The 27955-nt window shown below is 61.9% G+C and overlaps 1 protein-coding gene across 1 annotated transcript; it reads left to right on the forward strand.

The window, feature by feature from the left end:
- NOTCH4 (notch receptor 4) lies at positions 1 to 27729 on the forward strand. Its single transcript, XM_066258143.1, is given in 31 exon segments — positions 1 to 148; positions 874 to 955; positions 2476 to 2768; positions 4691 to 5038; positions 5128 to 5250; positions 5372 to 5608; positions 5721 to 5876; positions 6163 to 6357; positions 8344 to 8457; positions 10013 to 10126; positions 10210 to 10332; positions 11547 to 11706; positions 12578 to 12723; positions 12983 to 13135; positions 13353 to 13470; positions 13678 to 13765; positions 14093 to 14246; positions 14930 to 15114; positions 17779 to 18031; positions 18270 to 18382; positions 19249 to 19778; positions 21077 to 21460; positions 21568 to 21743; positions 22972 to 23203; positions 23391 to 23463; positions 23549 to 23687; positions 24197 to 24492; positions 24738 to 24885; positions 25391 to 25488; positions 25648 to 26293; positions 26296 to 27729. Coding segments are annotated over 31 exon segments (5997 nt in total). The 5' UTR covers positions 1 to 84; the 3' UTR covers positions 26352 to 27729.
- The last annotated feature ends 226 nt before the right edge of the window (positions 27730 to 27955 follow it).

A 27955-nucleotide genomic window follows, 5' to 3' on the forward strand; every position in this document is an offset into this window, starting at 1 on the left:
GCGGACCGAGGTGGAGAAAGAAGGGGCTGCGGGAGCAGAGGAGGGGGTCCGGACTGAGCGAGGGCTCGGGGGCCGGGCTCTGGAATGCAGCCCCCTTCCCTGTGGCTGCTGCTGCCACTGCTGCACTGCTGGGCCCTGGAGTCCGGAGGTGAGGCCCGGCGGGCGGGCGGGAGAGGTAGGGGCCGGCCTCCTTAGGAGCGTGTCCGGTGGGTTGGGGGGCGAGGGCAAGCCCCGTGCTTTGAGGCGACAGTGGATGGTGGAGATTCTCACTCCCTGGAGGGGACAGCGCGCAGGGAGAGGTGACTCCACCGCTGGATCCACACAGGCTGAGGCCATGGGCCTGGTGCCAGGCGGAGACTGTTGGGGGATGGCCGACAGGGTGCCCACCCCCAGGGAGAACCCAGGGGCCCTGGAGCTGGGGGACAGTGGGCTCTTTTAGGAGGTGAAGAGGAACACACTGACCACTTGGCAGGGACAGAGATGTGAGGGGAGCAGGAGGCGTGGAGAGGTCAAGGGCCCACCAAGTCCCTCCCGAGTCCAGCTGTCCCCTTCCTTCCCCCTGACTCAATGCTGGGCCCTTCCGGGAGGAAATCCCTTCTCTGTCTCAGCCATTCACCTCCCAGGAGGCCCACAACCCCCCTCCTGGTCCCTGTTGTCTGGCTTCCGAGGGATGGAGCCTGAGGCTGGATTTGGAGGCCAGAGAAAAACAGGAAGGGGGGGTAGTGAGTGAGTGGCGTGGGACCTAGGGGGCTGGGCAGGCACCCCGTGGGAACCAGGCACGGGGGTGTGGAGGCTGCTGCAGGCAGGGCCCCGGCTGGGGACAGGTGGAGCACTGTGCTCCCGGTTCCCCGCTCACCCTTGTCTCCATCCTAGGGCTGCCTTGCGGGGGGCTCTCAGAGCCCTGTGCCAACGGAGGCACCTGCCTGAGCCTCTCTCAGGACCAAGGCACCTGCCAGTGAGTGTGGCTGTGGGGGTGGGAGGCTCGAAAGGGGGAGGGAGAGCAGGAGGAGGAGGGAGAGCAGGGGGCAGGAGGGAGAGCAGGAGGAGGAGGGAGAGCAGGGGGAGGAGGGAGAGCAGGAGGAGGAGGGAGAGCAGGGGGAGGAGGGAGAGCAGGGGGAGGAGGGAGAGCAGGAGGAGGAGGGAGAGCAGGGGGAGGAGGGAGAGCAGGGGGAGGAGGGAGAGCAAGGGGAGAAGGGAGAGCAGGAGGGAGGAAAGAGGAGGGAGAGCAGGGGGAGGAGGGAGAGCAGAGGAGAAGAGAGAGTAGGGGTGGAGGAGGGAGAAAGGAGAAGGAACAGAAGGGGAGGAGGAGGGAGAGCAGGGGGAGGAGGGAGAGCAGGGGAGGAGGGTGGAGGGAGAGCAAGAGTGAGGAAGGAGGAGAAAGAGCAGGGGGAGGAGGGAGAGCAGGGGGGAGGAGGGAGAGCAGGGGGCAGGAGGAGGGAGAGCAGGGGGAGAAGGGAGAGCAGGAGGGAGGAAAGAGGAGGAAGAGCAGGAGGAGGAGGGAGAACAGGGGGAGGAGGGAGAGCAGGGGGAGAAGGGAGAGCAGGGGGCAGGAGGGAGAGCAGGGGGAGAAGGGAGAGCAGGGGGAGGAGGGAGAGCAGGGGGAGGGGGGGAGAGCAGGGGGAGGAGGGAGAGCAGGAGGGAGGAAAGAGGAGGGAGAGCAGGGGGAGGAGGGAGAGCAGGGGGAGGAGGGAGAGCAGGGGGAGGAAGGAGAGCAGGGGGAGGAGGGAGAGCAGGGGGAGGAGGGAGAGCAGGGGGCAGGAGGAGGGAGAGCAGGGGGAGAAGGGAGAGCAGGAGGGAGGAAAGAGGAGGAAGAGCAGGAGGAGGAGGGAGAGCAGGGGGAGGAGGGAGAGCAGGGGGAGAAGGGAGAGCAGGGGGCAGGAGGGAGAGCAGGGGGAGAAGGGAGAGCAGGGGGAGGAGGGAGAGCAGGGGGAGGGGGGAGAGCAGGGGGAGGAGGGAGAGCAGGAGGGAGGAAAGAGGAGGGAGAGCAGGGGGAGGAGGGAGAGCAGGGGGAGGAGGGAGAGCAGGAGTGAGGAGGGAGAGCAGGGGGAGGAGGGAGAGCAGGGGGAGGAGGGAGAGCAGAAGTGAGGAGGGAGAGCAGGGGGAGGAGGGAGAGCAGGAGTGAGGAGGGAGAGCAGGGGGAGGAGGGAGAGCAGGAGTGAGAAGGGAGAGCAGGGGGAGGAGGGAGAGCAGGGGGAGGAGGGAGAGCAGGGTGAGGAGAGAGAGCAGGAGTGAGGAAGGAGAGCAGGGGGAGGAGGGAGAGCAGGGGGGAGGAGGGAGAGCAGGAGTGAGGAGGGAGAGCAGGGGGAGGAGGGAGAGCAGGGGGAGGAGGGAGAGCAGGGGGCAGGAGGGAGAGCAGGGGGAGGAGGGAGAGCAGGGGGAGGAGGGAGAGCAGGGGGCAGGAGGAGGGAGGAAGGAGGCAGGTGAGAAGCTGAACCGCAGCCGGTGATGTGAGTCTCCCTCTCCCCTGCTCTCCAGGTGTGCTCCCGGCTTCCTGGGTGAGACGTGCCAGTTTCCTGACCCCTGCCAGGCTGCCCAGCTCTGCCAGAATGGGGGCAGCTGCCAAGCCCTGCTTCCCAGCCCCCCGAGCTCCCCCGGCGCCCCCTCTCCCGTGACCCCCGGCTTCCTCTGCACCTGCCCCTCTGGCTTCACTGGCGAGAGGTGCCAGGCCCAGCTCAAGGACCCCTGCTCTTCCTTCTGCTCCCCCATGGGCCAGTGCCACGTCCAGGCCTCGGGCCGCGCGCGGTGCTCCTGCCTGCCCGGGTGGACAGGTGAGTGCAGGGGGCGGGGGGGCGGACAGGCGGGCCCGCGCTGGGCCAAGGGGTACAAAGAATGACCGAGCCCTGTGAGAACAGAGGCCCTGAGAATCTACAAGCCCATTCTGGTGACACATTTGCCCAAGATTGACATTCCCTGGCATGGCTGTGCCGATTGCTAACATGCTGAAATATTTCTAAACCAATTGGTCCATAGCCACTGCCACAGGCCCCTTAATGTAGGACCCTGACCCCTTCCCCAGCCCCCGCAACCTCCCCTCTGCCCAGCAGCTAGAGTGTTAATGCGGCACAGCAGGGGACCCCTGCAATCTGAGCATCGGAATGGCTTCTGACCCTGGGTGCCCCTCAAGTCTCTGGGAAAGACCTCCGTGGGGGAGGGGGAGGCATGATAGGGGTGGGAGGTGCGATGGGCTGGGGGGTGACCCTGGAGAGGAACGGGTGCAGCCCTGGGGCAAGAGAGAGGACACATGGTGGCCGCCTGAGGACACGGTCAGGGTGCGCGGACAGAGCGTGAGCCCTGGAGGGAAAGGTCAGGGTGCGTGGACAGAGCGTGAGCCCTGGAGGGAAAGGTCAGGGTGCGTGGACAGAGCGTGAGCCCTGGAGGGAAAGGTCAGGGTGCGTGGACAGAGCGTGAGCCCTGGAGGGAAAGGTCAGGGTGCGTGGACAGAGCGTGAGCCCTGGAGGGAAAGGTCAGGGTGCGTGGACAGAGCGTGAGCCCTGGAGGGAAAGGTCAGGGTGCGTGGACAGAGCGTGAGCCCTGGAGGGAAAGGTCAGGGTGCGCGGACAGAGCGTGAGCCCTGGAGGGAAAGGTCAGGGTGCGTGGACAGAGCGTGAGCCCTGGAGGGAAAGGTCAGGGTGCGCGGACAGAGCGTGAGCCCTGGAGGGAAAGGTCAGGGTGCGTGGACAGAGCGTGAGCCCTGGAGGGGAAGGGCCGGCAGCACCAGACCGGGATGGAGGACTGGGCCCGCAGCTGCGGCCACGTGGGTGAGAAAGTCGCCGGACTGGGGGTGCCCTGAGCGGGGCAGGCTTCTCAGACTCGGCACCGCAATCACCTGGGATCTCTTAGAAATACCGGTGCCCCATCCCAGAGATTCAGCGGTTCTGGGATGAGCCCAGGCCTGTAGGTTTTTAAGTGGCCCAGGTAATTCTGAATAAACCGGGCCTAAGGCTGCGTGTGACAAGCTCGCAGCGCGCTGTGCTCGTGGTCTCGAGTCACCGCCAGATCACTGCGCCGCCCAAAGGATGGGGAATCGGGGTGAGAGCGGCTGGAGGACCGCTCCAGGCAGCAAGGTCCTCAGCCTCCTGCCCGCAGAGCCCCCACGTTTGCCACCTCCTCTGTCTCCCCGCGAGGTCGCCACAGAAGGAACCCCGCGGCCCAGGTCTTCCCAGGCAGGGCCGATTTGCAACACTCCACTGACAACTAGGCGTCTGAGATTTAGCTTAGAAAATAGTCACTCCAGCCTAACCAGGCGGTGGCGCAGTGGATAGAGCGTAGGCCTGGGGCACAGAGGATCCAGGTTGGAAACCCAGAGGTCGCCAGCTTGAGCCCAAGGTCGCTGGTTTGAGCAAGGGGTCACTGGGTCCCCTGTAGCCGCCCCGCCCCCGCTCCCCCCCCCCCCGCCGTCAAGGCACATATGAGAAGGCAATCAATGAACTAAGGTGCCGCAATGAAGAATCTCTCTCCCTTCCTGTCTGTTCCTCTCTGTTTCTGTCGTCTCCATCGCTAAAAAAATAAAATAAAATACTTAGATAGTCACTGAGATGTAACCGGTCCAGAAAACGGGCCAAACGGAGCCCCAGTGACGGATAGGCGAGAGGGAGGGTGATGAGAGAATTAGAGAGGGCAGGTGGGAGGCGGGCTCTCTCCGAGCCGCTGGGGCTGGGCAGCGCTGACAGCCCGCTGTCCTCCGCCTCAGGGGAGCATTGCCAGCTTCGGGACTTCTGCTCAGCCAACCCCTGCCTGCACGGAGGGGTGTGTCTGACCACCTACCCCCAGATCCAGTGTCGCTGCCAGCCTGGCTTCGAGGGCCACGCCTGCGAACATGATGTCAACGAGTGCTTCCTAGACCCAGGGCCCTGCCCGGAGGGCGTCACCTGCCTTAACACCCTGGGCTCCTTCCAGTGTCTGTGCCCCGCGGGGCGGGACGGTCCGCACTGTGAGCTCTGGCCGGGACCCTGTCCCCCAGCGGGCTGTCCCAATGGGGGCACCTGCCAGCTGGTTCCAGGAAGAGACCCCACCTTCCACCTCTGCCTCTGCCCAGCAGGTGCGTCCTCCCAGGGACCTCCCCGCAGCCTCCCACCCTCTGGGCAGGCGCTTGTCTCCCTCCCTCCGCTGATCCCATCACCCTGTCAGGTCTCACCGGGCCGGCCTGCGAGGTGAACCCAGACGACTGTGTCGAGCACCGGTGTCAGAACGGGGGCACTTGCCGGGATGCGCTGGGCGCCTACACCTGCCTCTGCCCGGACACCTGGACAGGTGAGTCCTTGAGAGCCAAGTTCGTGGCACTCGCGGCCAAGATGGTGGCCCCTGGCCTCTCCACGTGCGCGCGCGCGCACGGGGTCCCCCGCCCCAGCCCTTGTCTCTGCCCGCCCCGCAGGCTGGGACTGCTCTGAAGATGTAGACGAATGTGAGTCCCAGCGTCCCCCGCGCTGCAGAAACGGGGGCACCTGCCGGAACTCGGCTGGCGGCTTCCACTGCGTGTGCGCCAGCGGCTGGGGCGGCCCGAGCTGCGAGGACAACCTGGACGACTGCGCGGCGGCCACCTGTGCCCCGGGGTCCACCTGCGTGGACCGCGTGGGCTCCTTCTCCTGCCTCTGCCCGCCTGGCCGCACAGGTGCGGAGCTGGGCGTCCGGGGCGGTGGGCAGGAGGGGCGGGCCCGTGGGAGAAGGCTGGGAGCTTCCAGTGACCGCGACCAGCCTCGCCCCACCCGGCACACTCCCTGCAGGTCTCCTGTGCCACATGCAGGACATGTGTCTGAGCCAGCCGTGCCACGGGGAAGCCCAGTGCAGCACCAACCCCCTGACGGGCGCCACACTCTGCCTGTGTCAGCCTGGCTACACGGGGCCCACCTGCCACCAGGACCTGGACGAGTGCCAGATGGGTGAGCGCCCCACCACGGCGGATTGCTGTGAGCCCCCAGGCGGCCTCTGCACAGACACAGGCAAACTGTTTTCCGGACTACAAGTATAAACGACTCTTCCCTGAATTTGTCCAGATTTGGCATCTCTTCCCCACACCCCAGTGCTCAGTCCTCCAGGCCCCGTCCTAAAAGACACGTCCCACGTGGTCTCGTCGGCCACGCACAGGCCCCCAGCGCCCCCAGGCCACCTAGGCTCGCGGCCACCCCACCGCTGGCCCTCGAGGACCCAGGTCCCCTCTCCCCCCAGCCCAGCAGGGTCCCGGCCCCTGTGAACACGGCGGCTCCTGCCTCAACACCCCGGGCTCCTTCAACTGCCTCTGTCCCCCCGGGTACACGGGCTCCCGCTGCGAGGCTGACCACAACGAGTGCCTGTCCCAGCCCTGCCACCCGGGCAGCACCTGCCTGGACCTGCTCGCCAGCTTCCACTGCCTCTGCCCGCCAGGTACCAGCCAGACGGGGGTCTTGGGTAGGAAAGGCAGGACTAACCCCAAACCCCCAGACCATCACCCAGAGCATACACAGCCTGAGGCCAGGTGGGGTCCATTACCCAAGAATGCTTCTCTTCTCCCCACCCCAGATGAACATGCTGGGAAGCCCACGGTCGCCTGGAGAAGGGCCACAGCTAGCAGGGAGGTTGTGCCCAGCTCAACTCTGGAGGGAAGGGGGACATCCATTCCATAGCTGCTGTAAAGCCCTGGCCAGTTGGCTCAGCAGTAGAGCGTTGGCCTGATGTGTGGAAGTCCCCGGTTCAATTCCCGGCCAGGGCACACAGGAGAAGCACCCATCTGCTTCTCCACCCCTCCCCCTCTCCTTCCTCTCTGTCTCTCTCTTCCCCTCCCGTAGCCAAGGCTCCACTGGAGCAAAGTTGGCCCTGGCACTGAGGATGGCTCCCTGGCCTCTGCCTCAGGTGCTAGAATGGCTCTGGTTACAACAGAGCAACCACCCAGATGGGCAGAGCATCGCCCCCTGGTGGGCTCCCCAGGGAGATAGTGGCAGAGCTAGTAACGGAACGGAATAAAACCGGAACGGTAATACCTTACTCTGTGCCGGATACCACCTGAGTGCATCACCTCATTTTGACAATGACCCGCGAGGCCAGCATTGTGACTGTGCCCACTTTATAAATGAAGAAACTGACTGGGACGCGGCAGAGGTTAAGTGACCTGCCCAAAGTCACCCAAAGAGACCGACGAGTGTGCCTCGGCACTTTGCCTGAACCAGGCTGTCTGCCAGCTTGTAAGTGGCAGAGCCAGAATTCAAAGAACCTCAGGGCTTCGCACACCTAAAGCTGAGCAGCTTTAAGGAAAAAATGTTGAGAAAACGGTTTGGTAATTCAAGGGACAAGGTTGTGGACATCCAGCAGCTCTGGGGTTCAGGCCTCGCGGGTCAGAAGGGGGAGGCGGCCATCGTCCAGGGGCTGACCCAGCTTTAGTCCAGGGAGAGACAGTAAAGACCGGGGCAGCCCGGAGACACAGGACGAATCTGGGAGTGAGCAGCTTCCCCAATGCCCCCCCCCATGTTGGGGAGCCCTGGTCCCTCTGGCAGAGGCCTGCCCAGGTCAGACAAGAGTGTGTCACCTCCAAGCAGATGTCCACCTGTCTCATCTGTGCCTCTGGGGTCTCCCAGCTGGTCCACATTCCTGTGCACAGAGGAGTGGCCCCCACGCACATGCCCACAGCCTCCCACGCGCAGGGCAGCAGGGCCCGGTGGTGTGCACCTCTGTGACCCACGCACCCACAGCCTCCCGCAGGCCCCGCGGGGCACACGGCACGCAGAGCAGCAGGGCCCGGTGTGCACCTCTGTGACCCACGTGCCCACAGCCTCCCGCAGGCCCTGCGGGGCACACGGCAGGCAGGGCAGCAGGGCCCCGTGTGCACCTCTGTGACCCACGTGCCCACAGCCTCCCGCAGGCCCCGCGGGGCACACGGCAGGCAGGGCAGCAGGGCCCCGTGTGCACCTCTGTGACCCACGTGCCCACAGCCTCCCGCAGGCCCCGCGGGGCACACGGCACGCAGGGCAGCAGGGCCCAGTGTGCACCTCTGTGACCCACGTGCCCACAGCCTCCCGCAGGCCCCGCGGGGCACACGGCACGCAGGGCAGCAGGGCCCAGTGTGCACCTCTGTGACCCACGTGCCCACAGCCTCCCGCAGGCCCCGCGGGGCACACGGCACGCAGGGCAGCAGGGCCCAGTGTGCACCTCTGTGACCCACGTGCCCACAGCCTCCCGCAGGCCCCGCGGGGCACACGGCAGGCAGGGCAGCAGGGCCCAGTGTGCACCTCTGTGACCCACGTGCCTACGGCAGCCTGACAGGGGCAGCCGGATAGGGCACACGTGGTGGGGCGGCTGCTTCTAGAGCCCGGGCCTCCCGGGCAGAGGGCCTGGCTGGGCCTCAGCCCTCACCCGGGCGCCCCGTCTCCGCGTTCCCAGGCTTGGAGGGCCGGCTCTGCGACACTGAGACCGACGAGTGTGCCTCGGCGCCTTGCCTGAACCAGGCTGTCTGCCAGGACCAGCCCAACGGCTTCCAGTGCGTGTGCCGGCCCGGTGAGTGCAGCTTCTGCTCTGGCCCAGGCCCGCAGCCCCGGGCCTCCTCAGCTCTGGCTGAGGCCTTCCGAAGCTCTACCGAGCCTTCCAGGGGGTCTCCCTTTCTCCAGCTGCTCCGCTCCCCACTCCCTGAACTGTCTTCCCTAACATCCCTGCCCCACCTCATTTCTGTCCGGCCAAACCACCCTAGCGCCCAGCTCTCCAGACCTCCCTCAGAGTCCCCTGCACGTCCAGTCCCAGGCTCATCTGGGCGCGGCTGCCATGGACGCAGGGACAGCTGCCCTAGGCCTCCTCCACTGCACAGGACCCCTCTGTCCCTGCTGTGCTGATAACTGGTGTCTATTTAATACTTTTACCCTGGGCCATGCATTTGGCTCCATTCTCATTTACTCCTTTCTTTTGTTTTTTTTGTTTGTTTGTTTGTTTTTTTTTAGAGGAACAGACAGGGACAGACAGGAAGGAATAGCGATGAGAAGCATCAACCTGTAGTTGCATCACTTTAGTTGCTCATTGATTGCTTTCTTATATGTGCCTTGACCAGGAGGGGGTGCAGGGCTCCAGCTGAGCTAATGACCCCTTGCTCAAGCCAGCGGCCATGGGGTAATGTCTATGATCCCACGCTCAAGCCTGCAACCCCACACTCAAGCTGGTGAGCCCGCAGTCAAGCTGGTGAGCCCGCACTCAAGCCAGCAACCCTGTGATTTCGAACCTGAGTCCTCAGTGTCCCAGGCCGATGCTCTATCCACTGTGCCACCACCTGGTCAGGCTCTTTTACTCCTTTCAATGGTACCCTAAGGTAGGCTCTATTATTAATCCTCTGCAAGGGAGGAATGTGGAGCCCAGGCAGGTCGAGTAGCTCCCCAAAATCACCCAGCTGGTGCTGGGCTAAGCCTCACCTTCCCGCGCCTGCCCAGGAGTCTTCTCTGGGAGGCCTTATACGTTCACCTTTCCTGGCCAGGGGAAGGGCCAGGGCTGGCATTTACACTTTTGATAAAATGTACCATCAGCATTACTACATGTATCCAGTTATGCCTTATTTATATGAAGAATAAAGTTACCAAGTTATGTTCCCTTACCTCCTGAAACTGAAATCACCGTGTGAGAAGCCCTCTCCTTGGTGCTTTCGCTGTGTAATGATTCGTGCAGACAAAGCCCCCAAAACCCCGAGCCGCGCCCTGTGATCTGTGGTGACGTCCTCTCCGTGTAGGTAACGAGAACGCAAGAGCTTACCATATTTTTTACTCCATAAGACGCACGTAGAATTTTAAGGAGGAAAATAAGAAAAGAAAAAGTTCTGAACCAAATGGTGTGTTAAAATATTTAATAAAATACCATATTTTTCGCTCCATAAGACACACGGGCATTTTTCCCTCCACTTTGGGGAGGGGGGGTGGAAGCGCGTCTTATGGAGCGAAAAATACGGCAACTCCTTCTTTGAATCCTTGAAATCATTCCTGCGGAGTCCAGTCAAACGTTTTTAACAACTCCCCTAATAACTGCTGAGAGAAAAGAGATGCCCTTCACCGTCTGCCCTCACCCACCCCCGCCCCAGCAGGCTTCACCGGCGCCCGGTGCGAGGCGGACGTGGACGAGTGCGCCAGCGCCCCCTGTGCCCACGGCGGGCAGTGCCAGGACCGGCCCGGATCCTTCCACTGCGAGTGTCTCCCGGGTAGACTGGGGCTTGGACGCCAGAGGGAGAGTGGGGCCCCGGGCAGACTTCCTCCGGCCCCTGAGCCCCCTGCTGTGCCATAGGCTTCGAGGGCCCGCGCTGTCAGACGGAGGTAGACGAGTGTCTGAGTGGCCCGTGCCCCGTCGGCGCCAGCTGCCTTGATCTGCCAGCAGCCTTCGTCTGCCTCTGCCCCTCGGGCTTCACAGGTCAGCAGGGAGGTGTTGGCCAGGACTGCTAGGGGTATTCCAGTCCTTTGGGGCGTGGGGGGGCAGAGGTTATAGGTGGGTATTTGAGGATTGGGATGTCAGACTAGAACGAGAATGGGACCCCTTACTTGGTGCACAGCCACGGGCTGGGGGTGGTGTTATTGTAGGGCCCACATGGGACCCAGCATGGATGGTGTGTGATTGGAGTTCAGGATCAGAGTCCAGGGCTCAGAGGGAAGCCATTCATTCGCTTATCAAGCAAGCACTTACGAAGGACCAACTATGCCAGACCCAGAGTTGAGTAAGAGGGGTGCCATCCTCAAGTGGCTTTAAATCTAGGGCAGAGAGACCAACAAGTCTCTTGCTGAAGCCCTGGCCAGTTAACTCAGTGGTAGAGAGTCAGCCCAGAGTGTGGAAGTCCCGGATTCAATCCCCAGTCAGGGCACACAGGAGAAGCGCCCATCTGCTTCTCCACCCCTCCCCTCCTTCTCTCCTCCTCTTCTCTCTCTCTCTCTCTCTCTCTCTCTCTCTCTCGCTCTGTCTCTCTCTCTCTCTCTCTTCCCCTCCTGCAGCCATGGCTCAATTAATTGGAGTGCATCGGCCCTGGGGCTGAGGATGGCTCCATGGAGCCTCCGCCTCAGGCACTCAAAATAGCTTGGTTGCGAGCACGGCCCCAGATGGGCAGAGCATTGGCCCCAGGCGAGGGTTGCCAGATGGACCCTGGTTTGGGGCACATAAGAAAATAAAGAGTTTCTTGCTGATGGTGGCCCAGAGAGGTACTCTGAGAGCAGAATGCACAGGATCCCAGGAACCAAAGGACCCACCAGCCCAGACTAGAGAAAAGGCATTACGAGCTGAGTCTTAAGGAATGAGTGGGGCTTGTCAAGACAGAAGGCCAGACAGCAAGTCTTAGCTGCAGAGAACCACGTGTGCAAGGTGCAGAGAGAAGAGAAGAGAAGAGAAAGTCACCCCACTTCCGGAGCTGTGGGACACCCAGAGCTTAGGGTGCAGTGGGACAGCTGTGGGAAGAACCTGTCCTGCAGAAGCCCAGGTGTCCTTCTGGGGAAGTCGGGGAGCATCCTGGGGCCACAGGGGGCCACTGAAGGACCGGTCCCTGAGCAGCGGGCCTGTCATATATAAGCAGTGGCCTTGGGCCCCATCAGGGACATGGAGGGACCCTGTTTTTTTTTTTCTGACGCATCTCCCCACCCCAGGTCATCTCTGCGAGGTTCCCTTGTGTGCCCCCAACCTGTGCCAGCCCAAGCAACAATGCCAGCATCCGGAGGACAAGGCCCACTGTCTCTGCCCCGATGGCAGCCCGGGCTGCGCCCCCGCTGAGGACAACTGCACCTGCCAGCATGGGCGCTGCCAGAGGTGACCCCTCCGGGCCCTTCCGCTCGCATCCACCTCGGGCCCCAGCCGGGCCAGCCAGCCAGGGGCCCAGCTGTGGGGAGCGGCCGGTGGGGGACAGCAAGGGGCTGGCCGAGTTCTCAGGTCGCGGCCAGCGGAAAGGGCGGACTGCCCAGTGGCAGCCAGTGAGGGGAGGAGTTCATACACAGTGGGGCCAGCCTGACCGGGTGGTGGCGCAGTGGATAGAGCGTCGGACTGGGATGCGGAGGACCCAGGTTCGAGACCCCGGGGTCGCCGGCTTGAGCGCGGGCTCATCTGGTTTGAGCAAAGCTCACCAGCTTGGACCCAAGGTCGCTGGCTCGAGCAAGGGGTCACTCAGTCTGCTGAAGGCCCCCGGTCAAGGCACATATGAGAAAGCAATCAATGAACAACTAAGGAGCCACAACAAAGAATTGATGCTTCTCATCTCTCTCCCTTCCTGTCTGTCTGTCCCTGTCTGGCCCTCTCTCTGTCTCTCTCTGTCTCTGTCACATACACACACACACAAAAACAAAAATAACGATGAGGCAAACAGCGGACTAGGGGGTCAGCACAGAAAGGCGAGCATCACCTCCCAGGGCCAGTTCATCTCTGAGCACCTGCTCTGTGTGGCTACTGCCCTGGGGGGCTGAGGGGGACAGCACAGGACAAAGGAGAAAGTGCCTGCTCTGAGGACCACTGACCGAGGATACACATTGCAGAAGGAATCACGTGAGCTTGGGGACGTGAGAGGGGACAGACACTGCCGGAAAGGGCCGGCGGCGTCTCGGGGACCAAACGGAGAAGAGGTCACCCGGGTCCGGCCCACGGGGAGGGAGGGAAGAGGAGCCAGCCCTCCCCTTTCTCTTGGGACCAGGTCCTCCTGCGTGTGTGACGAGGGCTGGACAGGACCAAAGTGCGAGGCCTGGCTGGGGGGCTGCGTCTCCACGCCCTGTGCCCACGGGGGCACCTGCCACCCCCAGCCCTCTGGCTACAACTGCACGTGCCCCCAGGGCTACACAGGTGAGGTGCCCCCAAAGCCACGCACACCCTGGGCCAGAGGAAGGGCCAGGCCAGCGGAGGCGGGTGACAAAGGGCCCTCGGCCTGGGTCACCCCGAGGAAGCCTGAGCACCGGCTGCAGGGGACACAGGTGGGGGGAGAGCTGCTGGGGAGGGGGACAGGGTGGGGGTGAGGAGAGGAAGAAGGGGAAAGAGAAGAGGAGGGCTGAGGGGAGCGTAGGAAAGGGGGCGCCCTTTCTCATCCCCCCACCGCTTCCCTTAGGGCCCGCCTGCACTGAGGAGGTGACAGCCTGTCACTCGGGGCCCTGTCTCAACGGAGGCTCCTGCAGCCCCAGCCCAGGGGGCTACTCCTGCAGCTGCCTTCCAAGCCACACGGGGCCCCGCTGCCAGACCAGCACCGACCACTGTGCCTCCGGTGAGTGCCCACCATGTCCCGGGCCGGGCGGCCACGGCGGGCGGGGCTGGGTGAGTTGGTGCCATGTTGAAAAACAGAACACTGGACACTGGACGCAGCGCGCTGGCGTTTCAGTGAGGAATTGGGGGGCGGGGAAATGTCCCGCAGGTGACCTGACCGAGGTCACAGGCCAGGTCATAGGCAAGACACCCAACCCCTCACAGCCTCCTCTCTCCAGCCCCGTGCCTCAGCGGGGGCACCTGTGTGAGCAGGCCGGCTACCTTTTCCTGCTTCTGTGCCCCTGGCTTCCAGGGCCCGCGCTGTGAGGGACGGACCCGCCCCAGCTGTGCAGACAGGTGAGCAGGGCGCAGAGACCCCTGGAGGAGGGGAGGACGCCCCTCAGCCTTCCTCCCCTTCCTCCCCGCCTCTTCCGGGGCTCCAGCTGCCCCCGTCTCCCACCGTACCCCACATCCCACACCGCACTCCCTTCACTGGGCACCACACTCCCTCCCCCTTCCTCCGGGACCTTCCTCGGACTGAGCCCGGTCTCTCCTGTCCTCCAGCCCCTGTGGCAACAGGGCGACCTGCCAAGATGGTCCCCAGGGTCCCCGCTGCCTCTGCCCCGCTGGCTACACAGGAAGCAGCTGCCAGGTGAGGGCACGGAGCCAGGTGTGCAAAGGAGGGAGGGGCTGGGGGTCGGTGGGGCCGGGGGGGGGGTCTCAGGTACGAGCAGGTGGACAGCGGGGACGTCTGGGCAAGGCTCCCATGCGCAGAGAGGTTTGGAAGCCTAGGCACTGACGTCTGCATGGACGGGAAGGGCTGGGAGGGTGTCCGCCCGGGGACTGTTCTGGGATGTGAGTGTCAGAGGAAACCGGAGGGTGTGTGTGAGGCGGGACTGAAGGTGGCCGAGGACCGTCTCCGGGCCTGGGCACCCTGATGGATGCTCCGTCCCGTCTCCTGCCCACTCCGAACCCTCAGACTCTGCTAGACCTGTGTGCCCAGGAGCCCTGTCCACGCCACGCCCAGTGCCTCCAGACCGGGCCCTCCATCCAGTGCCTGTGCCTCCAGGGATGGACCGGGCCCCTCTGCGAGGTCCCGCTGTCCCCCTGCCGGAAGGCCGCCCTGAGCCAAGGTACCACCCCCAGGACGGGCTGGGGGGGCAGGCGGAGAGAACAGGGGTGCCCCCCTCGATGCCGTCCGTCCCGAAGGTCGCCCCCACGTCGGGCCAGAACGGCCGACTGAGAGTCACAGCAGTGCCGAGGGCACCCTAGCCCCCCTCAGCCCCCAGCACCACGTGCAGGGCACCCCGACAAACACCGAGTCCACAGGACTCCGGGGTGACCCCACCACCAGGGACCGGACCGGGTGCGGAGCAGCTCGGCTCCGTCACTGTCACCGTCTCAGCCACCGTGGACAACAGTGACCCCAGCTGAACACATCTCACCACACCCCACTCACCTGGTGTCACACCAACCCCCCCACCTTGTCAAAGAACAGCCCCTCCTTCAGAGGAGCTTTGACATCAGGGGACTTCGTGAAAGGGGGTGCTTGCTGGTGACCGCGGTGAGGACATCGGAGGGTGCCCAGCTCACGCTCTGATGAGCCTAAGAGGGGGGCTCCCCCTCCGTTCTGGGAGAATAGGCAGGAGGGGGACTTGATGTTCCAACCTCTTCCGTGTGGGAGGTCCTGACCCCTCCAGCCGCCGCCAGCCCCGGGAGTATCCATGGCTCCCACGGGCCTCTCCACTCAGGGTCCGGGGCCTGAGCACCTGCCACCCCACGTCGCCTACTGACCCCTCTCTGCCTCTCTCCGCAGGCACGGAAGTCGCCTCCCTGTGCCGGAATGGAGGCCTCTGCGTTGACAACGGCTCCTCCTATTTCTGCCACTGTCCCCCGGGGTTCCAAGGCAGTAGATGCCAGGATAGGGTGAACCCATGCCAGTCCAGGCCTTGCCAACATGGGGCCACCTGTGTGGCCCAGTCCAGTGGGTATCTCTGCCAGGTGAGCGGGTCTAGCAGAGGAGGTCATGGTCACCAGAGTGGGCGGTCCATGGGGAACCGTCGTCATGGGGGCGGGTGGGGCGCGATAGAGCCGTTTCCCTCTCCCCCGCACGTCCGGCCAACCACCAAGTCATGCCGTCCTGCCTCCTAACCATCTCAGCTCCGTCCTTGTCCCTCCGCCCTGTGTCCACTGCCTTCGGCCAGGCCTTGCTGCATTCCACCTGGACACCTGCGTCAGCCTCCCGCCATCCCTGCCTCCACCCTGGTCCTCCTAAGAAGGAGTCAACCTTTATTTACTGCTAAGGTGCTCCGTGAGAGTGTTCAACTGACCCGTCGCCGCCCCCGCCCTGCTTAAAACCCTTCTGTGGCTGCCGCCGCTCCCACACTGAAGTCCGAGGCCCTGCCGGCCTCTCAAGCTTCACGTCTCCCCACCCCCTGCTTGGCTCCAGCCACACTGAGCGGCTGCGGGCTTCCCTGCGGACCCGCCCTGGCCCTCTGGCCCCGCCTCCCTGCTTCCGCCTGCCCGATGGTGCCCAGGAGAGGCCTTCCTCAGGACCACGCCCCGACCTCCCTCCAGGCCGGCTCAGGCCTCTCCTGGGGGGTTGGGTCACCGAGCAAGAGACCCTGAGATTCAAGCCCGAGCAGCCTGATCCCTGTATCCAAAACCTCAAGTTTATAGAAGGCACCACGCACATCCCTAACCACCCTCTTTACACGGGCGCATCCAAACACACACACATACTCACACACACACACACAGGTATTGTACTCATCAGGAGTAACTGCACCTGTTACTCAGCGCACACACACAGACACACACAGTCACACACACACTCACACACACGAGTATTATACTCATCAGGAGGAACATCGTGCACCTGTTACTCAGCACACACACACAGACACACACACAGGTATTGTACTCATCAGGAGGAACACACTGCACCTGTTACTCAGCACACACACACACACACACAGGTATTGTACTCATCAGGAGGAACACACTGCACCTGTTACTCAGCACACACACACACACACACACACAGGTATTGTACTCATCAGGAGGAACGCAGTGCACCTGTTACTCAGTTTTACTTCCTCTCTCATGGAACTCCCCACAGAATTCTCCAGAGCACCCCATCACCTGCTTCTTTCAGAGCTCTGGCCGCTCCTCTGTGAGGGCCCCCTTTCTCCACCCTGCTGCAGCCCTCCCGGTATTCCTGCCTCTCGCAGGCGCTCAGCACAGGGCACAGGCATCGGCGATCAATGCCGCTGCCGTCTCCTAACGGTTAAGGACACTGGTGATGGAGTCGTAGGCTGGCATGGGGTACCTGCTCTGCCACCTACAAGCTGTGTGACGTGTACAGGTCACTGAATCTTGCCCGAAATTAGTTTTCATTTCTGAGAAGTGAGAATCAAAGATCGTCGGCACAGAGGGGTGTTTGGAAGGGTTTTATGAGGTGAGGCATATACATCGCACGAGGGGCGCGAGCTGCCTCCCTCCCGGTTGCCTGAGAACTTCACATGGACACAGGGACGCCTTCTGGCTTGGTGTCCCTTCTACCCAGAGTGGTGGCCGGCACCAAGCAGGCATTCCGTGACCGTTTGCAGATTAATAAAGCGTGACACGGGCCGTAGGTTTTTACCGACGGAGTTAGGTTTGGGGGCAGTGCGTCCTGGAGATTGTTTGGGACTGCGGAGGGAGGAGGTCGCTGAACCACTGTGTGTCACATGGAGTTGATGTGGGTTAAGCTACACGTGGCCAGGATGGTTGGTAAGTTAAGTCAGTGGTCCCCAACCCCCGGGTCATGGACTGGTACCAGTCCGTGGTCCATTTGGTACCGGTCCACAAAGAAAGAATAAATAACTTACATTATTTCCGTTTTATTTATATTTAAGTCTGAACAATGTTTTATTTTTATTTATTTATTTTTTGTATTTTTCTGAAGCTGGAAACGGGGAGAGACAGTCAGACAGACTCCCGCATGCGCCCGACCGGGATCCACCCGGCACGTCCACCAGGGGAGACGCTCTGTCCACCAGGGGGCGATGCTCTGCCCCTCCGAGGCGTCGCTCTGCCGCCACCAGATCCACTCTAGCGCCTGGGGCAGAGGCCAAGGAGCCATCCCCAGCGCCCGGGCCATCTTTGCTCCAATGGAGCCTTGGCTATGGGAGGGGAAGAGAGAGAGAGGAAGGAGGAGGGCGTGGAGAAGCAAATGGGCGCTTCTCCTGTGTGCCCTGGCCGGGAATCGAACCCGGGTCCCCCGCACGCCAGGCCGACGCTCTACCGCTGAGCCAACCGGCCAGGACTGATGTTTTATTTTTTAAAAATGACCAGATTCCCTCTGTTACATCCGTCTAAGACTCACTCTTGACACTTGTCTCATAAGTTTGACAATTATATTTTAAAATACCACAATTTTTACGCTGGTCACATAATTTTATTTTGTGCATTTATCCATCCCACCCTAAAGGCCGGTCCATGAAAATATTTTCTGACATTAAACCGGTCCGTGGCCCAAAAAAGGTTGGGGACCACTGAGTTAAGTGACACAGTTGAGCTGGAAGGTGGGGGTCTGGACAGGCGACCTTGAGCTGGGTCTCCAGTCAGCGCTGTGAGGGGCCTCACTGAAACTGGTTCCCTGTCCCACCCTTCCGCCTGCAGTGCGCCCCCGGCTATGAGGGACAGAACTGCTCAGAGGCAGCAGACGCCTGTCAGTCCCAGCCCTGTCACAACCATGGGACCTGCGTCCCCGAGCCCGGAGGCTTCCACTGCGCCTGCCCTCCAGGCTTCGTGGGGCGGCGCTGTGAGGGGGACGTGGACCAGTGTCTGCACCGGCCCTGCCACCCGACGGGCAGTGCGGCCTGCCACTCCATAGCCAACACCTTCTACTGCCAGTGTCTCCCAGGACACACAGGTGAGGCCCAGGACGGGGGCGGGCAGGGGTGTGGGCATCTCTGGGGCGCCGCTGCGCTGACCAAGAAAACCTAGTCCCCTCGTCCAGGCTGCTGCCTCCACGCCCCAGCCCAGCCCGGGAAACACGCCCCAGGGTCCCTTTGCCTGTGGAGCTAGCGCCTGGCCGACTCCCAGGAATGAGCTGGGAGAAAGGCAGTGCCCTCAGCAGCGTGTGACATCCCGCCCCACCCCCGCCCCAGGCCGGCGGTGCGAAGTGCAGACAGACCCCTGCCAGAGCCAGCCCTGCTCCCACGGGGGGTCCTGTGAGGCCACAGCAGGACGCCCCCCAGGTTTCACCTGCCACTGCCCCCAGGTGAGTGCACAGCCGCCTCCGTGTCCCCAACACTGACACAGGGTGCGTAGGGCTGAGCTGAGGTCCTGGGGGGCAGCCTGGGCGCCCTGGGGAGGGAGTTATTGGAGAAAGCCCCCCTTGTTCACAGAGGTGAGTGGCTCTCAGAAGCAGACCCAGGGGGAGGGGGCAGCATGGGGGGGAGGGGGTAGCACAGATGGAATTTTCAGAAATCATGGGCATTGCCTAGGGAAGGTCCCCAAGGTCAAGCAGGGTGACCTTGCATAAGTTCTTAGTTCTTTTAACTCGTGTGTGTCTGTGTGTGTGTGTGTGTACACACATGCTATGGGCCTCAGATGCGTACAACTGCGTTCATCTTAAGCCATGGCTCACAACACACTATCACCATTGGTTTGTGTGTGGCCGTCTAATTTTTTATCCTTACAATATAACACCCATGAATCTAACCCAAGAAGTACAGGATTAATAACTTGCCTGTACTTATGTCCTCCTCTGTCCTCTTCCCCTTTCCAGAGGAAAGTGTATAATCCTACTTCCGAGGGTTAAGACAATACTAGTTCAGTTGCTATGACTCTATTAACTGTTCAGCCCGCTGAGACTTGTGTCACGATACCACAGTCCGTCCGTCCGTCCGGGTGGCTGCACACAGCTGTGGCTCATCCGCCTGCACCACGACGGAATGCCATGGTGTGAAAAAGACTTGGGACCTGGTCTCAACATCCATAAAATGATCCACCCGATGTTGGCTGCGAGCCCTTCCCAGTACGAGACTCCGGGACCCTCTGGGCCGTCTTAGCCCAGGAGCGTGCTGGAGAGAAGTGGGAGGAGCCCTACCCTGTCCTTCCACACGGCTCTCCTCCTCTCCGCAGGGTTTCGAGGGCGCCACCTGCAGCCACAGAGCTGCCTCCTGTGGCCTCCATCACTGCCACCACGGGGGCCTGTGTCTGCCCTCCCCCAGGACCGGCCTCCCACCGCGCTGCGCCTGCCTTGACGGCCACCGGGGGCCCGACTGCCTGACCCCGCCCCCTCCGCAAGGCTGTGGCCCGCCCCCGCCCTGCTTGCACAACGGCAGCTGCTCCGAGACCCCCGCGCCGGGGGGCCCACGCTTCCGATGCTCCTGCCCACCCAGCTCCCCGGGGCCGGGGCCCCGCTGTCAGAGCCCCAGGGCAGAGGGCTGTGAGGGCAGACGTGGGGATGGGGCCTGCGATCTGGACTGCAGCGGCCCAGGAGGAAACTGGGATGGGGGGGACTGCTCCCTGGGGGTGCTGGACCCCTGGAAGGGCTGTCCCTCCCACTCGCGCTGCTGGCTTCTCTTCCGGGACGGGCAGTGCCACCCGCAGTGTGACTCTGAGGAATGCTTGTTCGATGGCTATGACTGCGAGACTCCTCCGGCCTGCACGTGAGCCCCCAACCCTGACTCGGGGTGGGCGGGGCTCGGGCGGGGCTGGAGAACCCCAACCCTGACTCGGGTGGGCGGGGCTCGGTGAGGGCTGGAGGACCCCAACCCTGACTCGGGGTGGGCGGGGCTCGGGCGGGGCTGGAGAACCCCAACCCTGACTCGGGGTGGGCGGGGCTCGGGCGGGGCTGGAGGACCCCAACCCTGACTCGGGTGGGCGGGGCTCGGTGAGGGCTGGAGGACCCCAACCCTGACTCGGGGTGGGCGGGGCTCGGTGAGGGCTGGAGGACCCCAACCCTGACTCGGGTGGGCGGGGCTCGGTGAGGGCTGGAGGACCCCAACCCTGACTCGGGTGGGCGGGGCTCGGTGAGGGCTGGAGGACCCAACCCTGACTCGGGGTGGGCGGGGCTCGGTGAGGGCTGGAGGACCCCAACCCTGACTCGGGTGGGCGGGGCTCGGTGAGGGCTGGAGGACCCAACCCTGACTCGGGGTGGGCGGGGCTCGGTGAGGGCTGGAGGACCCAACCCTGACTCGGGGTGGGCGGGGCTCGGTGAGGGCTGGAGGACCCCAACCCTGACTCGGGGTGGGCGGGGCTCGGTGAGGGCTGGAGGACCCAACCCTGACTCGGGGTGGGCGGGGCTCGGTGAGGGCTGGAGGACCCCAACCCTGACTCGGGGTGGGCGGGGCTCGGTGAGGGCTGGAGGACCCAACCCTGACTCGGGTGGGCGGGGCTCGGTGAGGGCTGGAGGACCCCAACCCTGACTCGGGGTGGGCGGGGCTGGAGGAACGTAGAGGCCTCTAAGTTCCCGGGTCACAGCCGCAGGCTGCAGGGAGCTCCCACCCTCCTAACCATTGCTAAGACCCCCTACACTGCAACCCAGGCACATGGGGCATCGCCAGTTTAACGGGGGACACAGAACAGGCTCGGCCTCTGCCTGGGCTCTTTGCTGAGTGTTGTAGGAGCTGTGGCCTCGAGCCTCTCTAAGCGCTGCTGCTACGGAGTATCTCCCCTAGCCACCTGCACCCCTGACGGAAAAGGGACTCAGGGTCCCCTTCAGGGAGGCAGGAGCGCTTGGGAGAGGAGGCAGGAGGGGCTGTGCTAGGAAACAAGGGTGTCAGGAGACGCTAGGCTGTCTGGGCTACCTGCCGTGCAGGGCCTGAGTAAGCCCACTTCTCTGCAGCGGTCCCCACGCAACCACAGGTGCCCGGAGGCTGTGCACTCTCAGGAATCCTCTCTGGGGTGCAGGAGGGAGTCAGGTTTCTCTGGGGGGTCCTGAGTTCCCCTCTCCTCACCCCCACAGCCCAGCCTACGACCAGTACTGCCACGACCACTTCCACAACGGGCACTGCGAGAAAGGCTGTGACACCCCGGCCTGTGGCTGGGATGGGGGCGACTGCAGGCCGGAAAGCGGGGCTTCAGAGTGGGGCCCCTCCCTGGCGCTGCTGGTGGTGCTTCGGCCCTCAGCGCTGGACGCGCAGCTGCTGGCCCTGGCCCGGGCACTGTCGCTGGCTCTGCGGGTCGGGCTGTGGGTGCGGAAGGACCGCAATGGCAGGGACATGGTGTACCCCTATCCTGGGGCCCAGGCCGAGGAGGAGCTAGGAGGGGCCCCAGACCCCTCTCATCGGGAGACAGCAGCCCCTCCCATGCAGCCTGCAGGCAAGGAGACAGACTCCCTCAGCGCAGGGTAAGGTTGGGGGGGGGGGGGACGGATGATCCACTTTTCTTTCATGGGCGGGAGAAGGGAGCCAGGGACCAACCCAGAGGTCTCTGAGGTGCCCTGCTGCTCCACAGGTTTGTGGTGGTGATGGGTGTGGATCTGTCCCGCTGTGGCCCCGACCACCTTGCATCCCGCTGTCCCTGGGACCCTGGGCTCCTGCTCCGCTTCCTGGCTGCCCTGGCCGCGGTAGAGGCCCTAGAGCCGCTGCTGCCGGGCCCCCTACTGGCTGCCCATCCCCGCTCGGCCACGGGTAAGTGGCCCGTCCTCCCTGCTGGCTCTGCTCCCAGCAGTGGTGGTCACGGGAGTCAGACTCGCTGGGACCCGAGGCTCCCGTGGGGACTCGCCAGTTCTCTGACTGGGCCTCCTCCTGGCCACTTGCTCCGCAATCTCCTTCCTTCTTTTCCTAAGGACTTTATCCCGCGGTGGGACTCAAGTTTAACAACCGGTTCTCTGCCCTAACGATCATTTTAAGTATTAAAAAAACGATATACCAACAGGCAGTTTATTATTTCATGCATTTAATACTTAAATAAGAACAGTATAAGAGGTGCACAAAACTAGATTATAAGAAAGTTTTTAAAATATTAATGAAAAATATTAAATAATATCTGACCAAAAAAATAAATAAACCTATTAAGATATTTCCATATTGCTTCTTTTTTTTTTTTTTAATTTTATTTATTCATTTTTAGAGAGGAGAGAGAGACAGAGAGGGAGAGAGAGGAGAGAGAGACAGAGAGATAGAAGGGGGAGGAGTTGGAAGCATCAACTTCCATATGTGCCTTGACCAGGCAAGCCCAAGGTTTCGAACCGGCGACCTCAGCATTTCTAGGTCGACGCTTTATCCACTGCGCCACCACAGGTCAGGCCATATTGCTTCTTGATTGGCGTCCTCACTTGCAATGTTTTCCACCTGTGGACGGAATGAACATGACTATGGGCGCTTAGAACACGCTGTTGCACAGATGGACGTTAAAACAGAAGAAGGAATGTCAATTGGTGATTTCCACGTTGGGCGGCTGCCCAGGCGCCCACCTTAGAACCCTGATGACAAGTGCCATTTTAACAACCGGTTCGCCTAACTCAACAACAAAATTAGGTATCGGTTCTGCCGAACCGGTGCGAGCCGGCTGAATCCCACCACAGACGTGATCCTAATGTCTGTGGAGGAGCTCCCACAGACCTCAGGTTTGGGACCGTCCTCCCTGCTAGACCAGGAGTAGCCAGTCACTCCTGTGTCCAACAGTTCAGAGCTCAGGAAAGAATAAGAACGCTTCCATCGCACTCGGTCCGTGCATGGCAGTGCTCTAAGTGCTCTGCAGTGCCAACTCCTTTTAGCCCCCTGACAGCCCCATGGAGGCGGTTGTGGTTGTTACTCCTGTTTCACAGATGAGGAAACTGGGGCCCAGAGGGCTCACAGTAGTACCCAGCCAGCCTCACCTGCAAGAGCCTCCCCCTGACTGTGTCTCTCCCACCAGTGCCCCCTGCCAACCAGCTCCCCTGGCCTGTGCTGTGCTCGCCGGTGGCCGGGCTGCTGCTCCTGGCCCTCGGGGCTCTTCTGGTCCTCCAGCTCATCCGGAGGCGCCGGCAGCGGCAGCGCAGGGAGCATGGGGCCCTCTGGCTGCCCCCTGGCTTCACCCGAAGGTCCCGGACTCAGCCAGCTCCCCGCCGACGCCGGCCCCCCCTGGGCGAGGACAGCATCCGCCTCAAGTGAGAGTGAGGGGGAACCAGGGCTCGGGGAGGGCGGGGCAGGGGGGCTCTCGCCTGTGAGGATATTTATGATCAGAAGCAACGAGAGATGCCACCGCAGACACTGCAGACAGGAAGGGGAAGGGGGAGAGAGGCTGCTGGGACCCTGTGGCCCCCGAAGGCTCTCTAGGCACCCACCCTCTTCCAGGGCCCTGAAACCAGAGGCAGAAGTGGATGAACACGGGGTTGTGATATGCCCGGGCCCTGAGGAAGGAGAGGAGGTAGGTCAGGGGAAGGCACGGAGGCAATGGCGGGCTGGATGGGGCCAGGCAGCCTTCCTTCCCTGAGTGTTTCTCTGATCCCAAGGCTGAAGAGACGGCCTCCCCTTCCAAGTGCCAGCTCTCGGCTCTGAGTGGTGACTGTCAGGAGCTGCCCCAAGCCGCCATGCTGACTCCTCCCCAGGAACCAGAGACGGAGATCCCTGACCTGGACGCCCATGGACCTGGTACGTGCGCCAGCCCCAGACCAAGAAAACTCCCTTTCACCCTTAGGATATCAGACCTTTGGTATCAGACCTGGAGAAGCCAATGTGAGAGTTAGTGCCTCAGAACACTGATTCTGAAAGTGTTGTCCTGGGGGAGAAGAATCAGTGTCACCAGGGAAATTGTTAGAAATACAAATCCTCGAGCTCCACTCCCAAGCTCCCGATTCAGTCAAGCTACTGGGGAACCTGTTTGAACAAGCCCTGCAGGTGAGTCAAATCCAGACTCACGTTTGAGGACCACTTCTCCAGGGTGCTAGGGAATTACACAAGGCTCGCTCCTCGTACAGATGAGGAAATCGAAGTCTGGACAGAAGTAGATCATGTGACTAAAGCCACACCCAATCAAGAGCCAGAGCTGGGCTTCTTGACACCTCACGCTGTGATTCCTCCAGAGCCTCCCTATTCTCCACCGTGGACCCCATATCCTTCTGATAGACTTCTCTCCTATTCCTTGTCTCTCTCACCCACAGATGGGGTGACACCCCTGATGTCAGCAGTCTGCTGTGGGGCAGTCGAGTCCAGGACCTTCCAGGGGCTGTGGCTGGAAAGCTCTGAGCCCTGGGAACCTCTGTTAGACAGAGGGGCCTGTCTCCAGGCTCACACTGTGGGCACTGGGGAAACCCCTCTGCACCTGGCTGCGCGATTCTGCCGGCCAACCGCTGCCCGCCGCCTCCTTGAGGCAGGAGCCAACCCCAATCAGCCGGACAGAGCAGGGCGCACCCCCCTTCACACTGCCGTGGCTGCTGATGCTCGGGAGGTGTGCCAGGTCAGTGCCCACCGGGGTCACTGAAGAGAACAGGGAACACACTCAGAAGTAAAGCAGGGACAAGACACCCTCTGGGGTTGGGCAAAGAGGAAAGTGACGTGAGACTGGGGACAGGACAGAGAAACAAGAACAGGCAGCTTGTTAAACAGTGGTTAAGCAGTGAGTGTGAGGAGCTAGAGCTGGCAGTCCAGGACACACCAGTGGTCACTGGCCCTCTCTGCATCCCGCTCGTCCCTCCCCCCCAGCTCCTGCTCCGCAGCAGACAGACCGCAGTGGACGCCAGGACAGAGGATGGGACCACGGCCCTGATGCTGGCCGCCAGGCTGGCGGTAGAGGACCTAGCAGAGGAACTGATTGCAGCCCAAGCGGATGTGGGGGCCAGAGATAAATGGGGTATGGACCTGGGGAGGCTGATGCGCTCTAGAGAAGTAGAGCAGATGGGATGTGAGAAAAAATGCAAAAAGAACAGGGAGCCGCTGATGAGCAACTGGAGGCTGGGGGACTCCCTCCCGCCCCGCTGTCAGGGTGGTCCACCTGCGGTGCGGTGGCAGGACGGAGCACATGTCTTCCCCTTTCCCCCTCAACAGCACACACTGTCCGGGCCCCCTGTCAACCAGGGAGGGGGAAGGAGTGTCAGTGACAAGAGGGAGGGGTCTCCCGGTCCCACCGACCCCCAGAACAATGCCCCATTGTCCCCCTTCCGCGCGCCGGTGACGTCACCAGGGACCACGCTTCCTGCCCGCCGGCGGTCACCCGGGCAACGCTTCCGCCTTTGAGGGACCCGGGATCCGACGGGCACGAATAGCCCTTCCCCCCAAGACCAGGATCCATGGGAAGCGGGAACCCAGGCGTCTGACCCCCCAACCTCAGGGTGACAACCTCCCACGTCGTTCTCCAGGAAAAACCGCTCTGCACTGGGCGGCCGCCGTGAATAACGCCCGGGCCGCCCGCGCCCTCCTGCAGGCCGGAGCCGATCCAGACGCCCAGGACGGCCGGGTTAGAACCGCCTCGAGGGCCCCCCACCGAACAACGTGGGGGCGGGGAGGTGGAAGGCGCGGGAACGCCCCCTAACTAGGAGGGGGCGGGGCCGGCGGCCACGTGGGCGGAGGCACGGAGGTCCCCTGACCTCGCCCCTGGCGGCTTCCTTCCACGCAGGAGCAGACGCCCCTGTTCCTGGCCGCCCGAGAAGGGGCCGTGGAAGTGGCCAGGCTTCTGCTGAGGCTGGGGGCGGCCCGAGCGCTGCGGGACCAGGCTGGACAGACGCCGGGGGACGTCGCCCGCCAGCGAAACCACTGGGACCTGTGGACGCTGCTCGAAGGGGCGGAGCCTCCGGAGCCGCGTCCCCAAGCCCCGCCCACGCCAAGCCGCGAGCCGGGCGCCTCCGCGCGTGCGCGCGCCGCTCTGGGCGGGGCTCGGCCGCGCTGCCGGACGCTGTCAGCGGGCGCGGCCCCGCGCGGGGGCGGGGCGGGTCCGCCCAGCCGGACTCTGTCGGTAGACTTGGCCGCGCGCGAGGGCGTGGCCTACGCGCAGTGCCGCAGCCTATCCAAAGGAGGAGCCGGAGGAGGCCCGCCCCGCGGCGGCCGGAGGTTCTCTGCAGGCATGCGTGAGCCGAGGCCCGGTCCTGCCATCTTACGAGGAAGAGCCGGGGTCGCGGCCAGGGGTGGGGGCGTGGCCTCAGCGGACTGGCCCTGCGATTGGGTGGCCCCGTCCTGCGGTCCCGCCCCCAACGCTCGGGTCCCGCCTCCTTGCCCTACTCCGTCCCCAGAACGCGCATCTCCTCGGGTCGCCTGGGGTCCGCCCGTCCAGCAAGTCACGCACTTAAGCGCTGTGAGCGAAGGTCCGAAATAGAAGGGAAGTAGAAGGCTCGTGGCCTCAGGATGGGATTTTAATTCAAGTGACTGCCCATTAAACGACAGTCTGGAAGTCCCCCGGATTTTAAAGTTCTCGAGCCCCAAAAGTTGGGGAATCGGGAATATAGCTCCCCTCCAAAATGGGTGTACAATATGCCCACTCACAGCCATCATCGTCTCTTACACGGGGAGATGGTGCAGCCCTGGAAAGGGCTCAGGATGCCCGGGATGAAGTGGGCCCAGCCCCTCTCGGAAAATAAGATGGTGTGGAGTGGGCTAAGTACCCTAGGTCGGAACCAAGAACTTCAGATAGGATGTAAGATGTTCTTTCTTGTACAGTCTGTGGTTCCCAAAGGGAGCCTTTATATCATCCCCACCACCTACAAACAGAGGACAGATATTTATTATGCACCTGCCCTGTGCCAGGTACTGCAGGCGGTGGGGGGAGGACCCCTCCAGCTGATGACTCCTTCGCATTCTTACCACCCCCAAACAAACCCGTGCAGGGATGAAACGCCACTCTCTGAGACACTGCTGTCTCCAAGAACCCCAAATCTGTCACCAGACAATAAAGCTGATATACAGTGTTACCTTCTTTTGGAGGGTTTGGGCAGTACAATGGAGAAAATACAGGGTTGACTGCATAGTCTTCAGAATTTTATGTCCCAAATTCAATATTCGGATGGAGACTTTCAGTATAGTTTTAAAGCAAGAATAAAATTTGGAGGGTCCTGTGTTAATTTAGGGTATCCTCTGAAAGCACAACTGTCTAGTGGCCCCAGGGGAAGCCACATACTAGATCCTCTGTTCGTCTTCAAAGGGCATTTAGGTCTAGCCACTTAGGAGGCTCCCAAGGCTCAAGTTAGATAGAGGAAATCGAGAGACCATCTCAAACAATCCACCTTTCAGCAACATAGTTACACCTCTTTGGTGGCGATGGTAGGCCTGAGACGTGGAGGCATGAGGCATTTTGAAAGCTAAGACAAGCATACCTCATTTTATTGTGTTTCCCAGATACATGTTTTCATTAACATTGAAGCGAAGACCTTATACCAGTGGTCCCCAACCATTTTTGGGCCACAGACCGGTTTAATGTCAGAAAATATTTTCACGGACCAGCCTTTAGGGTGGGACGGATAAATGCACAAAATAAAATTATGTGACCGGCATAAAAACTGTGGTATTTTTAAATATAATTGTCTAACTTATGAGACAAGTGTCAAGAGTGAGTCTTAGACAGATGTAACCGAGGGAATCTGGTCATTTTTTAAAAATAAAACATCGTTCATATTTAAATATAAATAAAACGGAAATAATGTAAGTTATTTATTCTTTCTCTGCGGACCAGTACCGGTCTGTGGCCCTGGGGTTGGGGACCACTGCCTTATACCACAAAAAGATTATGATTCACTGAAGGCTCAAATGATGGCTCGCATTTCTTAGCAATAAAGTATTTTTTAATTAAGGTATTGTTTTTTGTTTGTTTGTTTTTTTATTTCATTTTTTTTAGAGAGGAGAGGAAGAGACAGAGAGAGAGAGAGAGAGAGGAGAGACAGAGAGAGAAGGGGGGAGGAGCTGGAAGCATCAACTCCCATATGTGCCTTGACCAGGCA

This window comes from Saccopteryx bilineata, chromosome 1, assembly GCF_036850765.1.
Source record: "Saccopteryx bilineata isolate mSacBil1 chromosome 1, mSacBil1_pri_phased_curated, whole genome shotgun sequence".
Taxonomy (NCBI): domain Eukaryota; kingdom Metazoa; phylum Chordata; class Mammalia; order Chiroptera; family Emballonuridae; genus Saccopteryx; species Saccopteryx bilineata.